The 13,354-nt window shown below is 34.8% G+C and overlaps 3 protein-coding genes across 4 annotated transcripts; 2 read left to right on the top strand and 1 right to left on the bottom strand.

The window, feature by feature from the left end:
• The first annotated feature begins 721 nt into the window (after window positions 1-721).
• LOC133035967 (uncharacterized) lies at window positions 722-2,444 on the top strand. The gene is made up of 2 exons (XM_061112420.1): window positions 722-1,610; window positions 1,769-2,444. Exons 1-2 carry the CDS (start codon window positions 790-792, stop codon window positions 2,442-2,444), a joined length of 1,497 nt encoding a protein of 498 aa, XP_060968403.1. The 5' UTR covers window positions 722-789.
• Window positions 2,445-2,571: 127 nt separating this feature from the next.
• Window positions 2,572-3,623, top strand: LOC115710830 (uncharacterized). The gene is made up of 2 exons (XM_030639183.2): window positions 2,572-2,844; window positions 2,977-3,623. The coding sequence occupies exons 1-2, from the start codon at window positions 2,638-2,640 to the stop codon at window positions 3,406-3,408; spliced, it is 639 nt and encodes a 212-aa protein (XP_030495043.2). The 5' UTR covers window positions 2,572-2,637; the 3' UTR covers window positions 3,409-3,623.
• Window positions 3,624-3,717: 94 nt separating this feature from the next.
• LOC115709156 (uncharacterized) lies at window positions 3,718-6,134 on the bottom strand. Of its 2 annotated transcripts, XM_061111754.1 has the most exons (4): window positions 5,768-6,134; window positions 4,886-5,664; window positions 4,248-4,744; window positions 3,718-4,117 (listed from the first exon to the last, which is right to left on the bottom strand). In XM_061111754.1, exons 2-4 carry the CDS (start codon window positions 4,931-4,933, stop codon window positions 3,928-3,930), a joined length of 735 nt encoding a protein of 244 aa, XP_060967737.1. In that variant the 5' UTR covers window positions 4,934-5,664; window positions 5,768-6,134; the 3' UTR covers window positions 3,718-3,927. The 2 variants fall into 2 exon arrangements, with proteins under 2 accessions (XP_060967737.1, XP_060967736.1); XM_061111753.1 differs by having other exon boundaries at window positions 4,886-6,134.
• Window positions 6,135-13,354: the final 7,220 nt, after the last annotated feature.

Genomic DNA, 13,354 nt, shown 5'->3' with positions numbered 1-13,354 from the left:
TTACAAAAATACTGCTTTTGGACCAAAACTTTACAATTATACTGGGACACGGCAAAAACAACATTTTTACTGCCCCAGCCCAATTTCATTACTTTTGTACTGCCCAAGCCCAACATCATTTCATTTATACTGTGAACAGTAAAACACACGGGAAACAACCTTGTTCGTGTGTGGGGAGACGCCGGAGACGGAAATCACCAAGAAAAAACCATTAAATCCGGCGAAGAGTTTTTTGAAAAGGAATCAGAATTGAAGAACAAGACGTACAGAAAACTGTCCCCCCAAAATAACAGAGGTAAACACAACAAAACCCAAAAAATAATTTAATTCTTAAGAAACCAAAAAAAAATAAAAAATAAAAAAAAAAACAAGATTTAGATCTGAAGTTTTAAACAAAAAAACGAAAACACAAATGTGATATTCTTTAATTTATGATGCAAAAACATAAATGAGGGTTCTTCTATTGTTAATTTGACGTTTGTAACACAAAATGATTTCGAAAAAAAAAATTGATAAATTAGTACAATTATTCAACCACAACATCAGGGTTGTTCTAATGTTGTTTTGCGGTCAGTAATACAACAACATTCATACATATATGTATCAGTCAAATATAATAATAAAAACTAAAAAAAAAATAATGGGTATTTCTGTTTGGTTGTTTTTGTGTTGTTTTATTGTTGTTATTATATTTTTTTTGTTGATTTTTTTTTTTTTGTTGTTTTGCTATTGTTTTATTGTTGTTGTACTATTGTTTTAACATTAAATAAGACCCTGGAATGACAGGTAATGGAACGTCTACCAGTACTCATCAAGAGCAATGGACAATGGAATGAAGATCACAATTATGTGAACTATGTGGCTAGTGGAGAATTCATACCAACAAAATGCAAGTACGAAGAGCTACTGCAAATACTGGTTACTTCATTGGGGTGCGAAAACACCAGCACAACACTACAAATACAGTACCAAGCTAAAGAAGGAATACCACCGATCAAAATATGCAACGATCGAAGCCTCTACTTTTACTTGGAATTGAAAATGAAGGAAACAGATTTCACGACATATCCACTATGTGTCAACCAGCAAAACAACAACACAACACCTGCTGCAACACCAAATTCGATATCCACAACAACACTGAATGAATATAATGTGGCAATGATCGAAAACAACACAACAACGCTTGAAAACAACATAACAACAACAGAATCATACACAACGGGACAGCAAACAGAAGAAGGGGAAAAGTCAGAAACAATAGAAGATGAGGAGGACAAATTCGACATAATTGACTATGCAAATCTGGTTGCTGAAGAAATGGTAGAACAACTTGAAAACACCAGTAAAAAACTGGATCCAGAAATCGACATCAACAATGCAAAGTTAATAACAGACAAGCAACACCCCGAAGTGGAAAAAGGACAGGCATACAAAGACAAAGAAACTCTAAAAAATGTCCTCAGCTACTACGCAATCAAAAACAACTTTCAGTACAAAGTGTGGAAGTCCTGCTCTCAAGAGTACAGTCTGAAATGTGTTTACGAAAGCTGCAATTGGTCACTAAGAGCATCGAGAAATGGCCCAACAAACACATTCATAATCAGGAGGTTGGTTTTTTAATAGTTTTTTAATGTTGTTTTTGTTGTCAGCCTTAACAAATTCCCTGTTTCCACAATTTGTACTGAAATACACATGTTTGGTATCTGCAACAGGTTTGTTTTAATAGTTTTTTAATGTTGTTTTTGTTATTTTTTTGTTTCAATAGGTTCTCAAATATGCACACATGCCCCATAAATATTAGGCATGAAGACCAAAGGCAAGCAACATCGAAACTGATAGGGGAATGCATAAAACCGAAGTTCTTGAACATAAAGACCAAGGCAACAGCGATGGACATAAAAGGGGAGTTGAAATACAGATTTGGCATCAAAATGAACTATATGAAAGCTTGGAGAAGTAAGGAACATGCAGTAAACGACTTGAGAGGTAATGCTAGTGACTCGTACAGCCTAATACCGAGTTTCTTACACATGGTGGAAAAAACAAACCCTGGATCATTTGTCGATCTGAAAACAGCAGAAGACAACAGCTTGCTCTTTGTTTTCATGGCGTTGGATGCATCCATAAAAGGGTGGGGAGCATGCAGACCAATAGTTGTTGTGGACGGAACGTTCCTCAAAGCAGCTTATGGGGGAACTTTGTTGTGCGCATGCACACAAGATGCAGCAGATCATATTTTTCCACTAGCGTTTTGTGTTGCAGATTCTGAGAATGACCAATCTTGGAAATGGTTCTTCAAAAAATTTAAAGAAGCGTATGGTGTACGGGAACACCAATGCCTAATTTCAGACAGAAATGAAAGCCTCATCAAAGCAGTGAGAGAAATCTATCCAGAAATTGCACACGATTCTTTGCGGTTACCACATTTTGAGCAACCTTAAAACAAGCTTCAAACAACATGCTGCCAAATACAATCTGCCATTCTTTGGAGCAGTGAAAGCCTACACAGAAAAGCAATTCGAGTTCCACATGGCTGAATTGGATTGATTGGACAAACGCATAAGACCTTACCTCAAAAAAATTGGGTATGAAAAGTGGTCAAGAATTCATAGCCAAAACAAGAGGTATTCCACAATGACCTCAAACATATCAGAATCACTGAACGCTGCAAATTTGGCAGCAAGGGAGCTACCAATTACAACGCTGCTAGAATGCTTGAGAGCATTGGTGCAACAATGGACGCATACTAATAGGACAAAAGCACACAACACCTTCACTAAGCTATCACCAACTGGAGAAGACATACTGTTGAAAAATTACACATACTCATTGAATCTGGAGGTAAAATATTAATTATGCTTCTTTTTTTTTGTAGTGTTGTAGTGTTGTTGTAGTGCTGTTTTAATAGTTTTGTATTGTTGTTGTTGGAATTACAGCTATGTTTGATTTTTTTTTCAATAAAATTTAAAACAGGTTAAAGCAACAACAGATTACTTGTTTGAGGTAACAAGAATGAAAGAATCGTGGGAAGTAGACCTAGAAAAAAGAACATGCACGTGCAACAGGTTCCAAATAGATGAAATGCCATGCGGGCACGCAGTGGCCGTGATGAGGGAGATGAACATGGACCCGTACACCTACTGTTCAGATTACTACACAAAAAAAAATTGGCTGGCAACTTATTCAGGGACAGTTTACCCAATAGGACACCAAAGTGAATGGGAGGTACCGGAAGAAGTGAAAAATATTATAGTCTTGCCTCCACATGAAAGAGTAAAATCAGGAAGACCAAAAATATTAAGAAGGAAGGCTGGATGGGAAAAGGATCAACACAACAAGTGCAGCAAATGTGGTGAACTGGGGCATAACAAAAGAACATGCAGCAGAAGACGTAGAAGGGAATAAAAACAACAACAGAACAACAGTGGAAAAACAAAAGAAAACTACACATACGTTTTGAGAATTAGATATTGAGGAATTTAAATTTTTGAAATACAAAGGGAATACAGTTTTTATTTGAAAAACATTGATTACATTGGGAATTGTTGATACTCTAGATTGGATATTAAAAGATGTTGGATACTAAATTGAATATATATATATGAAGTTTGTTATTGAAACAGTTTGTGTTTTTAATACTGAAATGAATATTTGGATTCAAAAAAACAGAGAAACTATAAGAAAAAAAAAACAAAAAAAATAAGGGATGTGAAATGAAAAAACAAACAACTTTAACATACCAACTTGTTTGTACATAAAAATAATAAGAAAAAACATACAAAAATAAAAGATTACATATTGTCCACACAAAACGTAAGGAAAAACAACAGAACACCAATGTTTGTTTACGAAAAACAACATGAAAAACATTAAAACAACATTAAAAAACTATAAGAACAATGACAGTCTGATTGAAAAAACAAATCACTTCTTGGGAAGGCTGGGAGGGGCCTCGGATTCACTTTCAATGTTCTCAGTTTGCTTCTTCATCCCATATTGATAAAATAACGCAGCCAAACGATCGCGGTGAATTTCCACATCAAAATCAGAGGATGGGATGGGTTTGCCATCAATGAAATACTCAGCAAATGATGCAACAAAAACACCACAATCACTGGAAAAAAAAAACAAGAAAACACAAAAAAAGACACTATGAGAACACTGATAAAAAACAAAGTCAATAACAAAAAAATAAAAATACAAACCACTAGTGAAAAACATTGAACACTAAACATAAAACTTACGCTGTGACCTGCTCGGGTAAACCATCAACAGCAACAATAGGGAACGGTTCCATAGTGCTAAACTTAGTTTCGTTGCGAAGGCCTTTGAAGTCTAACATAGAGAAGTAATATGGTAAAATAACAGAGAAAGGCTTGCAAGCCTCTTTGGCAGCAGTCATATACCTCCCAGAACGCCATGAATTGTACAGATATATGCGCCTGTCAACTATGTTAAGACGACCACAAATCCAATGATCCTGTAATTTTACATTGATAGGCATAACAACATGATCAACCAAATGCCAAGGAGTGGCACATAATATCTTACCACCTTGAATGTACTGGGCCACATTGTGAGAAAGAGACAACACTGATATATCGTTGTTTTTCTCAACAAACCTCTCATACAAAGTTGTTATGCTAGAACAAAAGAGGCAATCAGTTGTGGTGACTTTGATTTTCGGCTCGGCTGAGTACATTATTTTCTTACGAAGATAATAGAAAATGATGTCAATGTGCTGAACAAACAGATAAAAAAAAGTAAGTAAAAAAACATTCAAACTTATAAAAAACTAACAGAACAACACTTAAAAACATTAAAAAAAAATAAATAAAAAAACAATATGTAAAATAATAATAATAATAAAATAAAAACTTACAGAATTGGTAAGGAAACAATTAGGGTAGGCAAGGTTGTGAAACCACATCTTGTTGCTGATGTCCTCAACACCAAAACGAAATGGCGGAAATATAGTGTCCTTACCCTTACAATACACATTAGTTGTTGTGCTAAAAAAAACAAATAAAAAAATATCAAAACACGAATGAAAAAATAAAAAATAAATAGAAAACGATAACAGATATACAACTGAAAACACCTACAAAAATACTTACTTAGATTTATGCTTTCTAAGACTTGTATCAACCCACTTGACAAACTCAGCTTCCAATTGCGGATCGACAGGTTCACCAATCTTGTTGTCCAACGGGCACAAACCACGCACATATTTAACGACCTTATACACAGAATCATCAGGAGAAACCGAGGATGAACCTGATTTAGATGCACCAGAAGCAAGCTCAATGAATGGGGATTTCAAAACAGCTCCTTTCTTCCGATCCCTCTTTTGAGGACGTAAAATAGGAGTCTCTTGAAAAATAACCATTTCAAGATCAGTCTTCTCAGAAGTCTCAACAGGAGCAGGGGCATGAGTTGAGGAACCAATCTAAAAAAGAGAAAGGATAAATAAAAAGACTTATTTTTAAATTTCAAACAGTACAATAAAAACACCATAAAAACAACAATAGAATACCAAATAAATACAAATTACAAAGGAACAAAAACAGAAACACAAACCAAATTCTCCACAGCTTTAACAGCAGATGCAATTGTTGCATCAACATCAATGTTCTCCTCCCCACCTTGAGACTGTTCAGGCTGATAACAAAAAAAACAGTAAAAAACTATTACAACAAACACAAAACACAGAAATACACACAAAAAAGCACAAACAAAAATGATGTCCAAACAAGAAATACACCTGTTTGATCTCTGCAATAGGTTCCACAGGGTCAGAATTCTTGGCATCATCCACCTTGCCGGTATCATCATCCCTCGAAACAACCTCGGGGACAACAACACCCTCATCGTTACGAACATCGCCCGTGTGAGCCTCATCCTGACCAGCACCAACACCATCTCCACCCAGATCATCATCATCATCATCAGTTTCATCGTCATGATGATCATCTCCTTTGTCATCGTCGAATTTATCATCCTCGTCTTCCTCCGAAGTGGAATCTTCATCATCCTCATTTTCTGAAGTACGAAGAACATCTTCAGACTGAGATCCATTGTGAGTGAGACCACCTTGGGATGACTGAGAACAAAAAAAAAATAAAAAATTAATTAACTGTATAAAACAACAAAAAAACACTACTAAAAAAATAACAGAAAAAGTAATGACAATTAAAAAAAAACACCTCAATAAGAATGTCCAGCTTCTTGTTCATCTCAGCAACAGATTTCATAAGAATCCCTTGCTGGCTGACAACAACAGATAAACACTTTTTAAATTCCTCAAACTCAACTCGGGAGACATTCTCATGAGCAGTTGATGAAGAAGAACCCATCGAAGCCGGAGTTGACCGGCGGGCTTGGAACCACCTTTAATTTTGAATTTCACAGCCTCGGGAGTAGTCTCACCAGAGAAAAAATCAGTGAGGCTCAAACTCAATCTCTCAACGGAAGTTGGAGTGAGGTTTCTTAATTTTAACTGAAACAACAAAAACCAACAAAAAACAATATACACATGAAACTGAAATTATAAAATAACAACAACAATAAAAACATAAAGTATAAATAATGTATACAAAAACAACATTAAAACAACAGTGGAAAAATAATAAAAAACAACAGGATTACCTCTTTCAAAGACCGATCGAAAATGAGGGTGTTCATGACATCCATTTTCACCATACCCTCCTTGTCCTTGGGTAATTTAGGCCAATTCAAAATCCTTGGAATGCCAACATTTGAGTACAAGGATAGTTTCCCAATAACATACGGGCAACACTCGAAAAACCAGAATTGAATAGCCAAAGGAAAACCCAATAACCTGTAATACCCACCATCCTCGTCACTACGAACTACCCTCTTATAACCAGAATCTATCTTACCCTTCAAAGAATGCATAGTGATATCAAAACAATGCTTGCCCCACCCAAATTCATTATATCGACCACTATCCACAACATCTATTTCCTCAGACGAAACAACTTTACCCGGGGGACCACCTAACAAATAACACTGCACAAAATACAATACAGCCAACTTGACTGCAAGATCGTCGTTATCCTTAAGATTGTCAGCAATAAAAGCAGTCTGAATAGCACCCTTGGTAATTTTTTTGTACCCCTTAAAACAATATTTGACCAATTCATTATCATCTTGCTTAAACTGATAAAAATCAGAATCAACATGACAATCTAACCCCGTGACCAACGCAAACTCTTCGATACTAAACCTAAGGTATTTCCCTTGGACACAAACCCAAAACTCCAACCCATTAGGCTGCTGAACCTCCCTCAACAGCAAACAATGAAGCAATTGGTAATGAATTATGAACTCAGGAATTCGAAGAAAATAACCAAACACAGATTTTGAAAAAATTTCCAATTGGCTTTCAGTTAAAATTCTCTTAATGTCACCAAGTACAGAGTAATACCCAGATGTTACTACTCTAGAATGATAAAATTGAGATCGAGTGTACTTGCATTCCCAATCCTAAAAAACAGAACAATGAAAACACTGATAAAACACCATAAAACACTACGAAATTAACAACAACAAAAAAACAATAAAAAAACATAGAACAGAATGCATAACATGACAAACCTCAACAATCCTATTAACAGGAATTTCTTCAGAAACACCTGATGATGGCAACACCTTCACAGGGGATTTACCCTTGCCCTAAAATTAAAAAAAAAACAACACCAACAAAACAACAAATAAAAAATTAACAAAAACACATAAATAAATCAAACAAGATATATAAAACAATTACAAATACATAAACAAAAACAAACAAATACCCAGATATATGAACTTCAAAAATCGAATTTAACAAAAAAACAAAAAACCTCAAAAACAACAACAGATAAATAGTAAAATACCTTAACAGAAACAGGCGACTTAAGAAATTCAGAATCCAACTCAAAATCTGAGTCTGAATTTTCAACAACAGTTCGAGGTCTTTTTCCTCGAGTGTTCTTCGAAGATCCACACTACTACAATGTTAGCCTTTAGAGGCAGTTTTTTCAACCCCATTTATAAAAAGGGAAGCTAAAGGGTGTGAAAATACCCGCTATGTTCGAAATTGACATTTAGAGGCGGTTTTTTGATAAAAACCGTATGTATAAAATTGCATTATACCATTTAGAGGCGGTTGGAAATTAAATTTTATTTTTTTTTTCTGAAATACCCTATGCCGTCGGTTCCTTCATAGGAACCGACGGCATAGGGTACACGAAAACCTGACACGTGTACCCTATGCCGTCGGTTCCTATGAAGGAACCGACGCCATAGGGTCGATCTCTAAATAAACCCTATGGCTTCGTCTTCCTCCTTCATTTCACTCAGCCATTTCCCCACCCAGCAAAAACCAGAGAGCAAAACCTCCAGCCCAAACCCTCGCCGACCCACCTTCTCCCCACCTTATCTCCCTCATTTCTCAACCATTTCAGCCCATTTTTTTTTTAAAATCCTCCATTTTCGATACTAAATAACATACACCTAAAAAGTTTTGATTTTTTAGCCTCTAAAAGTGTCATCCGAACCCAAACAGTAAACTTTGGGTGTGAAATCCGGCCACCCATTTTTGTTGAGAAATTGTTCAATCTCAACCTCGTTTAAGGTATAAATATTGCTTCTATTCTTATTGTATTATGTATATTGTTTTATTTTTTGTTTTTGTAAATTATTATTTGAGTTTTTTTTATTTTATTAGTAATATTATTGTGTTTTATGTGTATAGTGTCGGCATTTTTTACGGTGGTCGTCGGATTGCGGTTATTAGGTAATAATTTATACCTCAATGTATAGTATATATATGTATTTGTATATTTTATTGAATATTTCTATATAATGTGTGTATATATTGTGTGTGTGTATATTTTTTATGAAAATAAATTTTGTAATTGTATTTTATATATTTTTTGCAATATATATTTATTGTGAATAAAATGACATTGGAGGGATTTCATTAGTTTAGAAATAAAAATTTTAAAATGGAATTAGTGTGTGATATAATTTTATTTTTTTGAGATAATAGTGTGAGATATAATTGATTATATATATGTATGTATAATTTAGTAACTAAGTAACTTGTTACAATTTTTTATAACTAGTTATAAGTTATGAAATAATTAATTTTGTAATTTCGTTGTATTTCTTTATATTATAGGGGTTCGGCATAATTTTGTGTGTAGCGTATTTGGGCTTGCAATTATAGGTATATACTTTTACTAACTTTTTCTTAATATATAATTAATTATCAATGCATGTTAGTTGAGTTTGAATATCTTAAATATTCATCCGTAGTGAAGTAGGTTCTGCGAATACATGTACTGCGGTCGGATGGGTGGATTAATTTTGTATTGTTTATCTGTTTTGTTTGTTATTTTAGGCACTTGTAAAATTTTTGGGAACGTCCAATTACAGTAGTTATGCCGCCGAAATTTCGGTAGAATTAGGATAAATCTTACTAAAACCATTCATAATATAGTTAATTATAACATAGTAATAAGAAGTTAGGTCACATAAAAAATAATAATATTCACATTTATGAAAACTTTTTAATTTTACCAACATTATAATCAACTAAACAACCTAATAACATGAACTAATGTAAAACGAAAATTTGAGTAATTTTTAGATTAATATGAATAAATTGTGTGAGAGACTTAGTTAGTTACATTGTGTAATTAGTAACTAGATATAATTAGTTACTAAATAAATTAACAAAATAAACATATAAAATCCTTCTTTTTTTATTTTTTTTTTCTTTCATTTGAGAGGTTCAATGTGGATTTTTATTTTTCAAAGAAAATAAAGAGCAAAAGTTAATTAAAAGGGGAAAATATTAGTTAATACCTTTATTGCTTTACCAAAAATTTTTCCCCTCAATTTTATTTATTAAAAATATTTAACATTTTAATAACATTCTAATCAACAAAACAACCTAATAATATGAACTAATCTAAAACGAGAATTTAAGTAATTTATAAATTAATATGAATAAATTGTGAGAAACTTAGTTAGTTACATTGTGTAATTAGTAACTAGCTATAAGTAGTTACTAAATACTGAATTTTTTTGGATAGGATTTTTGTTATGGATAAATCATGGATGCGTGAGGAGAGAGACACACCGCGATTTCAAGTAGGGTTCGATGCATTTTTAGAGTTTGCCTTAAAGAATTCTACAAATCACGATCGTATTCATTGTCCGTGTGTAGATTGTTGTAATGTATCTAAAGGGAATATTACAATGATTAAGGACCATGTGTATTTACGAGGTTTCAATAGAAGTTATACTAATTGGTATTACCATGGCGAACATTTACCTAATGATCCATATCCATTAGGAAAGCGGGGGGTAGATGATATCGAGGGTAATGATTTCGATGATTATCCATTGGACTTGCTTAACGAAGCACAGGAGGAATTTCTTAATGATCCTGAGAAATTCGATAATTTTCTTAGTGATCCGATAAACCTCTGTTCGATGGTTGTAAAAAACTAAGATTACCAACAATGGTAAAGTTTTACAACATAAAAGCAGAAAATGGAGTGAGCGATAAATGTTTTACTCAATTTTTAGCTGCTTTTAAAGATATCTTACCATTTGCCAACTGCTTTCCGGAATCTACTTATGAAGTGAAAAAAACGTTAAATTCTATAGGATTGAAGTATGAAAAAATTCATGCATGTCCGAACGATTGCATTTTATATCGTAAGGAATATGCAGACATGAATTATTGCCCGACTTGCGGTTTATCCCGCCATAAAGTAAACAAGAGTAAGGAGAATAGGAAACTTATCCCCCAAAAAGTGATGTGGTACATGCCTTTGATTCCGCGACTGAAACGATTATATCGTAGTGCAGAACATCTGAAAATTTAATTTGGCATGAGACCAAGAGAGTGAAAGATGGAAAACTTAGACATCCCGCATTCCCAAGCTTGGAAAAAGTGAACTACATAAACCCCGAATTCAAATGCGAACCAAGACACATTCGTCTCGGTCTGTCTGCGGATGGAGTAAATCCACATAGATCTCTAAGTAGTCGTCATAGTTCATGGCCTGTCTTCCTAGTTATGTACAATCTTCCTCCTTGGTTAGTGATGAAGAGGAAATTTAACATGCTTTCTTTAATGATATCAGGCCCGCAACAACCTGGACATAATATCGATGTATATTTGGAACCATTGATTGACGATTTAATAGAATTGTATGAGAACGGGGTTCAGGTCTATGATGGTTTTAAAAAAGAATTTTTTAATCTGAAAGCTGTGTTGTTGTGGACTGTCAGTGATTTCCCTGCTTATAGTAATTTATCAGGCTTAAGCACAAAAGGTTACGAAGGTTGTCCGATTTGTTGCACTAACACATCGGCTCGTCGCTTGGCAAATGGACACAAGATGTGTTATATGGGTCACAGACGGTACTTGCCTGCAAATCATCCTGATAGACGAAAGAAGAAAGCATTCGATGGTGCGAAGAGGGTGATATGGCTCCTTTGCCATGTTCGGGGAACAAATTCTCCAACAAGTTCAACTTGTAGATTTTAAGTATGGAAAGACGCAAAAAAATAAAAAAACTAATGGTTGTTTTCAAAGAAAGTCAATCTTCTTTCGTCTTCCATATTGGAAAAGTCTACTAGTTCGACATTGTTTGGATGTCATGCATATTGAAAAAAATGTGTGTGAGAGTATTATTGGTACCTTACTTGATATTCCCGGCAAAACTAAGGACGGTCTAAATAGTCGTTTAGATCTCGTTGAAATGGGTATACGACAATCTCTGGCACCTGAGAAGAAAGGTGAACGTTTATATTTGCCTCCTGCTTGTTTCACTTTATCCAAAAAAGAGAAACAAACAGTTTGCAAATCACTTGCAAATATGAAAGTACCCGATGGTTACTCGTCTAACATCAAAAACTTGGTGAATGAGACTGAATTGAAACTAATGGGTCTGAAATCACATGATTGTCATGCGTTAATGCAACATCTACTTCCAATTGCCATTAGATCAGTCTTGCCAAAAAATGTTCGAGAGTGTTTGACACATGTTTGCATTTTCTTTAATAGTGTGCGGGAAGGAATTAGAATTGGATAAGTTAGATGCATTACATGAACATGTAGTCAAAACATTGTGCAACCTGGAAAAGTTTTTTCCGCCATCTTTTTTCGACATCATGATCCATTTAATGGTTCATCTAGTGAGAGAAGCAAGGCTGTGTGGCCCGGTGTGGGCGAGATGGATGTATCCATTTGAAAGAAATATGAAGGTACTTAAAAGTTATGTGCGTAACCACTATCGGCCAGAAGCATGTATGGTTGAGTGCTACATATCTGAAGAGGCTGTGGAATTTTGTTCAGAGTACATGGCTGGAGTTGAGGCAATAGGAATTAGCAAACCAAGAACTGACCCAGATGATGTTGATAGAGGATTAAGGGGCAAAGGGACAATGGTGATAGTGTCCAAGCTTGAACTAGATCAAGCTCAATTAGTCGTGATGAACAATAACGCAGAGGTTCAACCATATATAACGTAAGTACCTTTTGTTTGATTAACATTACTTAAGTCACGATGAACAATAACTTGATTTATCTTACTTGTTTTACAGTGACCATATGGAGCTGTTACAATCAATGGTTCCAAGAAATCAAAAAAATAAACAAAAATGGGTTGCAGACCAACATCGTCAAACTTTCATTGGGTGGTTAAGGAATACCATTATAGCAAAGTTGAACGAACCGAATCATGGAGTATCTGATGTGTTGAGTCGTATTGCCCTTGGACCAACTTTTGCGGTTGCAAAGCATGAAGCGTACATTGTAAGGGGTAAACGTTTTCATACAAAGTCAAGAGATGATGCTCGAGAGGTTCAAAATAGTGGTATATGTATCGTCGCAGAAACTATGCACTTTGCAAGTGCAAAAGATAGAAACCCTGTTTTAGGTACTATGACGTATTACGGGGTCATTGAAGAAATATGGGAGCTCAATTATTTTGCGTTCCGAATTCCACTTTTTAAGTGTTCTTGGGTTGACAACAACGTTGGAGTAAAAGCGACGAGCTTGGTTTTACTTTGGTTGATTTAAGTAAGAGAGGAAGCAAGAATGATCCATTCATCATGGCTAGCCAAGCAGCTCAAGTTTTTTACATTTCTGATCCGGCTAATGATAAATGGTCTATTGTTTTATCGACACCAGAGAGGAGGTTCTTAGAGACTGAAGAGGATGAGGAGAATGCTGACTTATGTTACGATGACTTCATTGTTGGACAACCAATTCATGAGCAACTCATGGGAATTGATCGTAACATTGAGGAAGACGACG

The sequence above is a fragment of the Cannabis sativa genome, chromosome 3 (assembly GCF_029168945.1).
Source record: "Cannabis sativa cultivar Pink pepper isolate KNU-18-1 chromosome 3, ASM2916894v1, whole genome shotgun sequence".
NCBI lineage: Eukaryota > Viridiplantae > Streptophyta > Magnoliopsida > Rosales > Cannabaceae > Cannabis > Cannabis sativa.
This window is presented reverse-complemented; position numbering and strand designations above follow the sequence as displayed.

Coding starts and splice junctions, on each gene's coding strand:
- LOC115709156 (XM_061111753.1), bottom strand. CDS start 4,933: ATGTGGTTTCACAACCTTGCCTACCCTAATTGTTTCCTTACCAATTCT. Junction 4,745..4,885: donor ATTGTTTCCTTACCAATTCT/GTAAGTTTTTAT, acceptor CTGTTTGTTCAG/CACATTGACATCATTTTCTA. Junction 4,118..4,247: donor TTACCCGAGCAGGTCACAGC/GTAAGTTTTATG, acceptor TTTTTTTTCCAG/TGATTGTGGTGTTTTTGTTG.
- LOC115710830 (XM_030639183.2), top strand. CDS start 2,638: ATGACCTCAAACATATCAGAATCACTGAACGCTGCAAATTTGGCAGCA. Junction 2,845..2,976: donor CATACTCATTGAATCTGGAG/GTAAAATATTAA, acceptor AATTTAAAACAG/GTTAAAGCAACAACAGATTA.
- LOC133035967 (XM_061112420.1), top strand. CDS start 790: ATGGAACGTCTACCAGTACTCATCAAGAGCAATGGACAATGGAATGAA. Junction 1,611..1,768: donor AACACATTCATAATCAGGAG/GTTGGTTTTTTA, acceptor TTGTTTCAATAG/GTTCTCAAATATGCACACAT.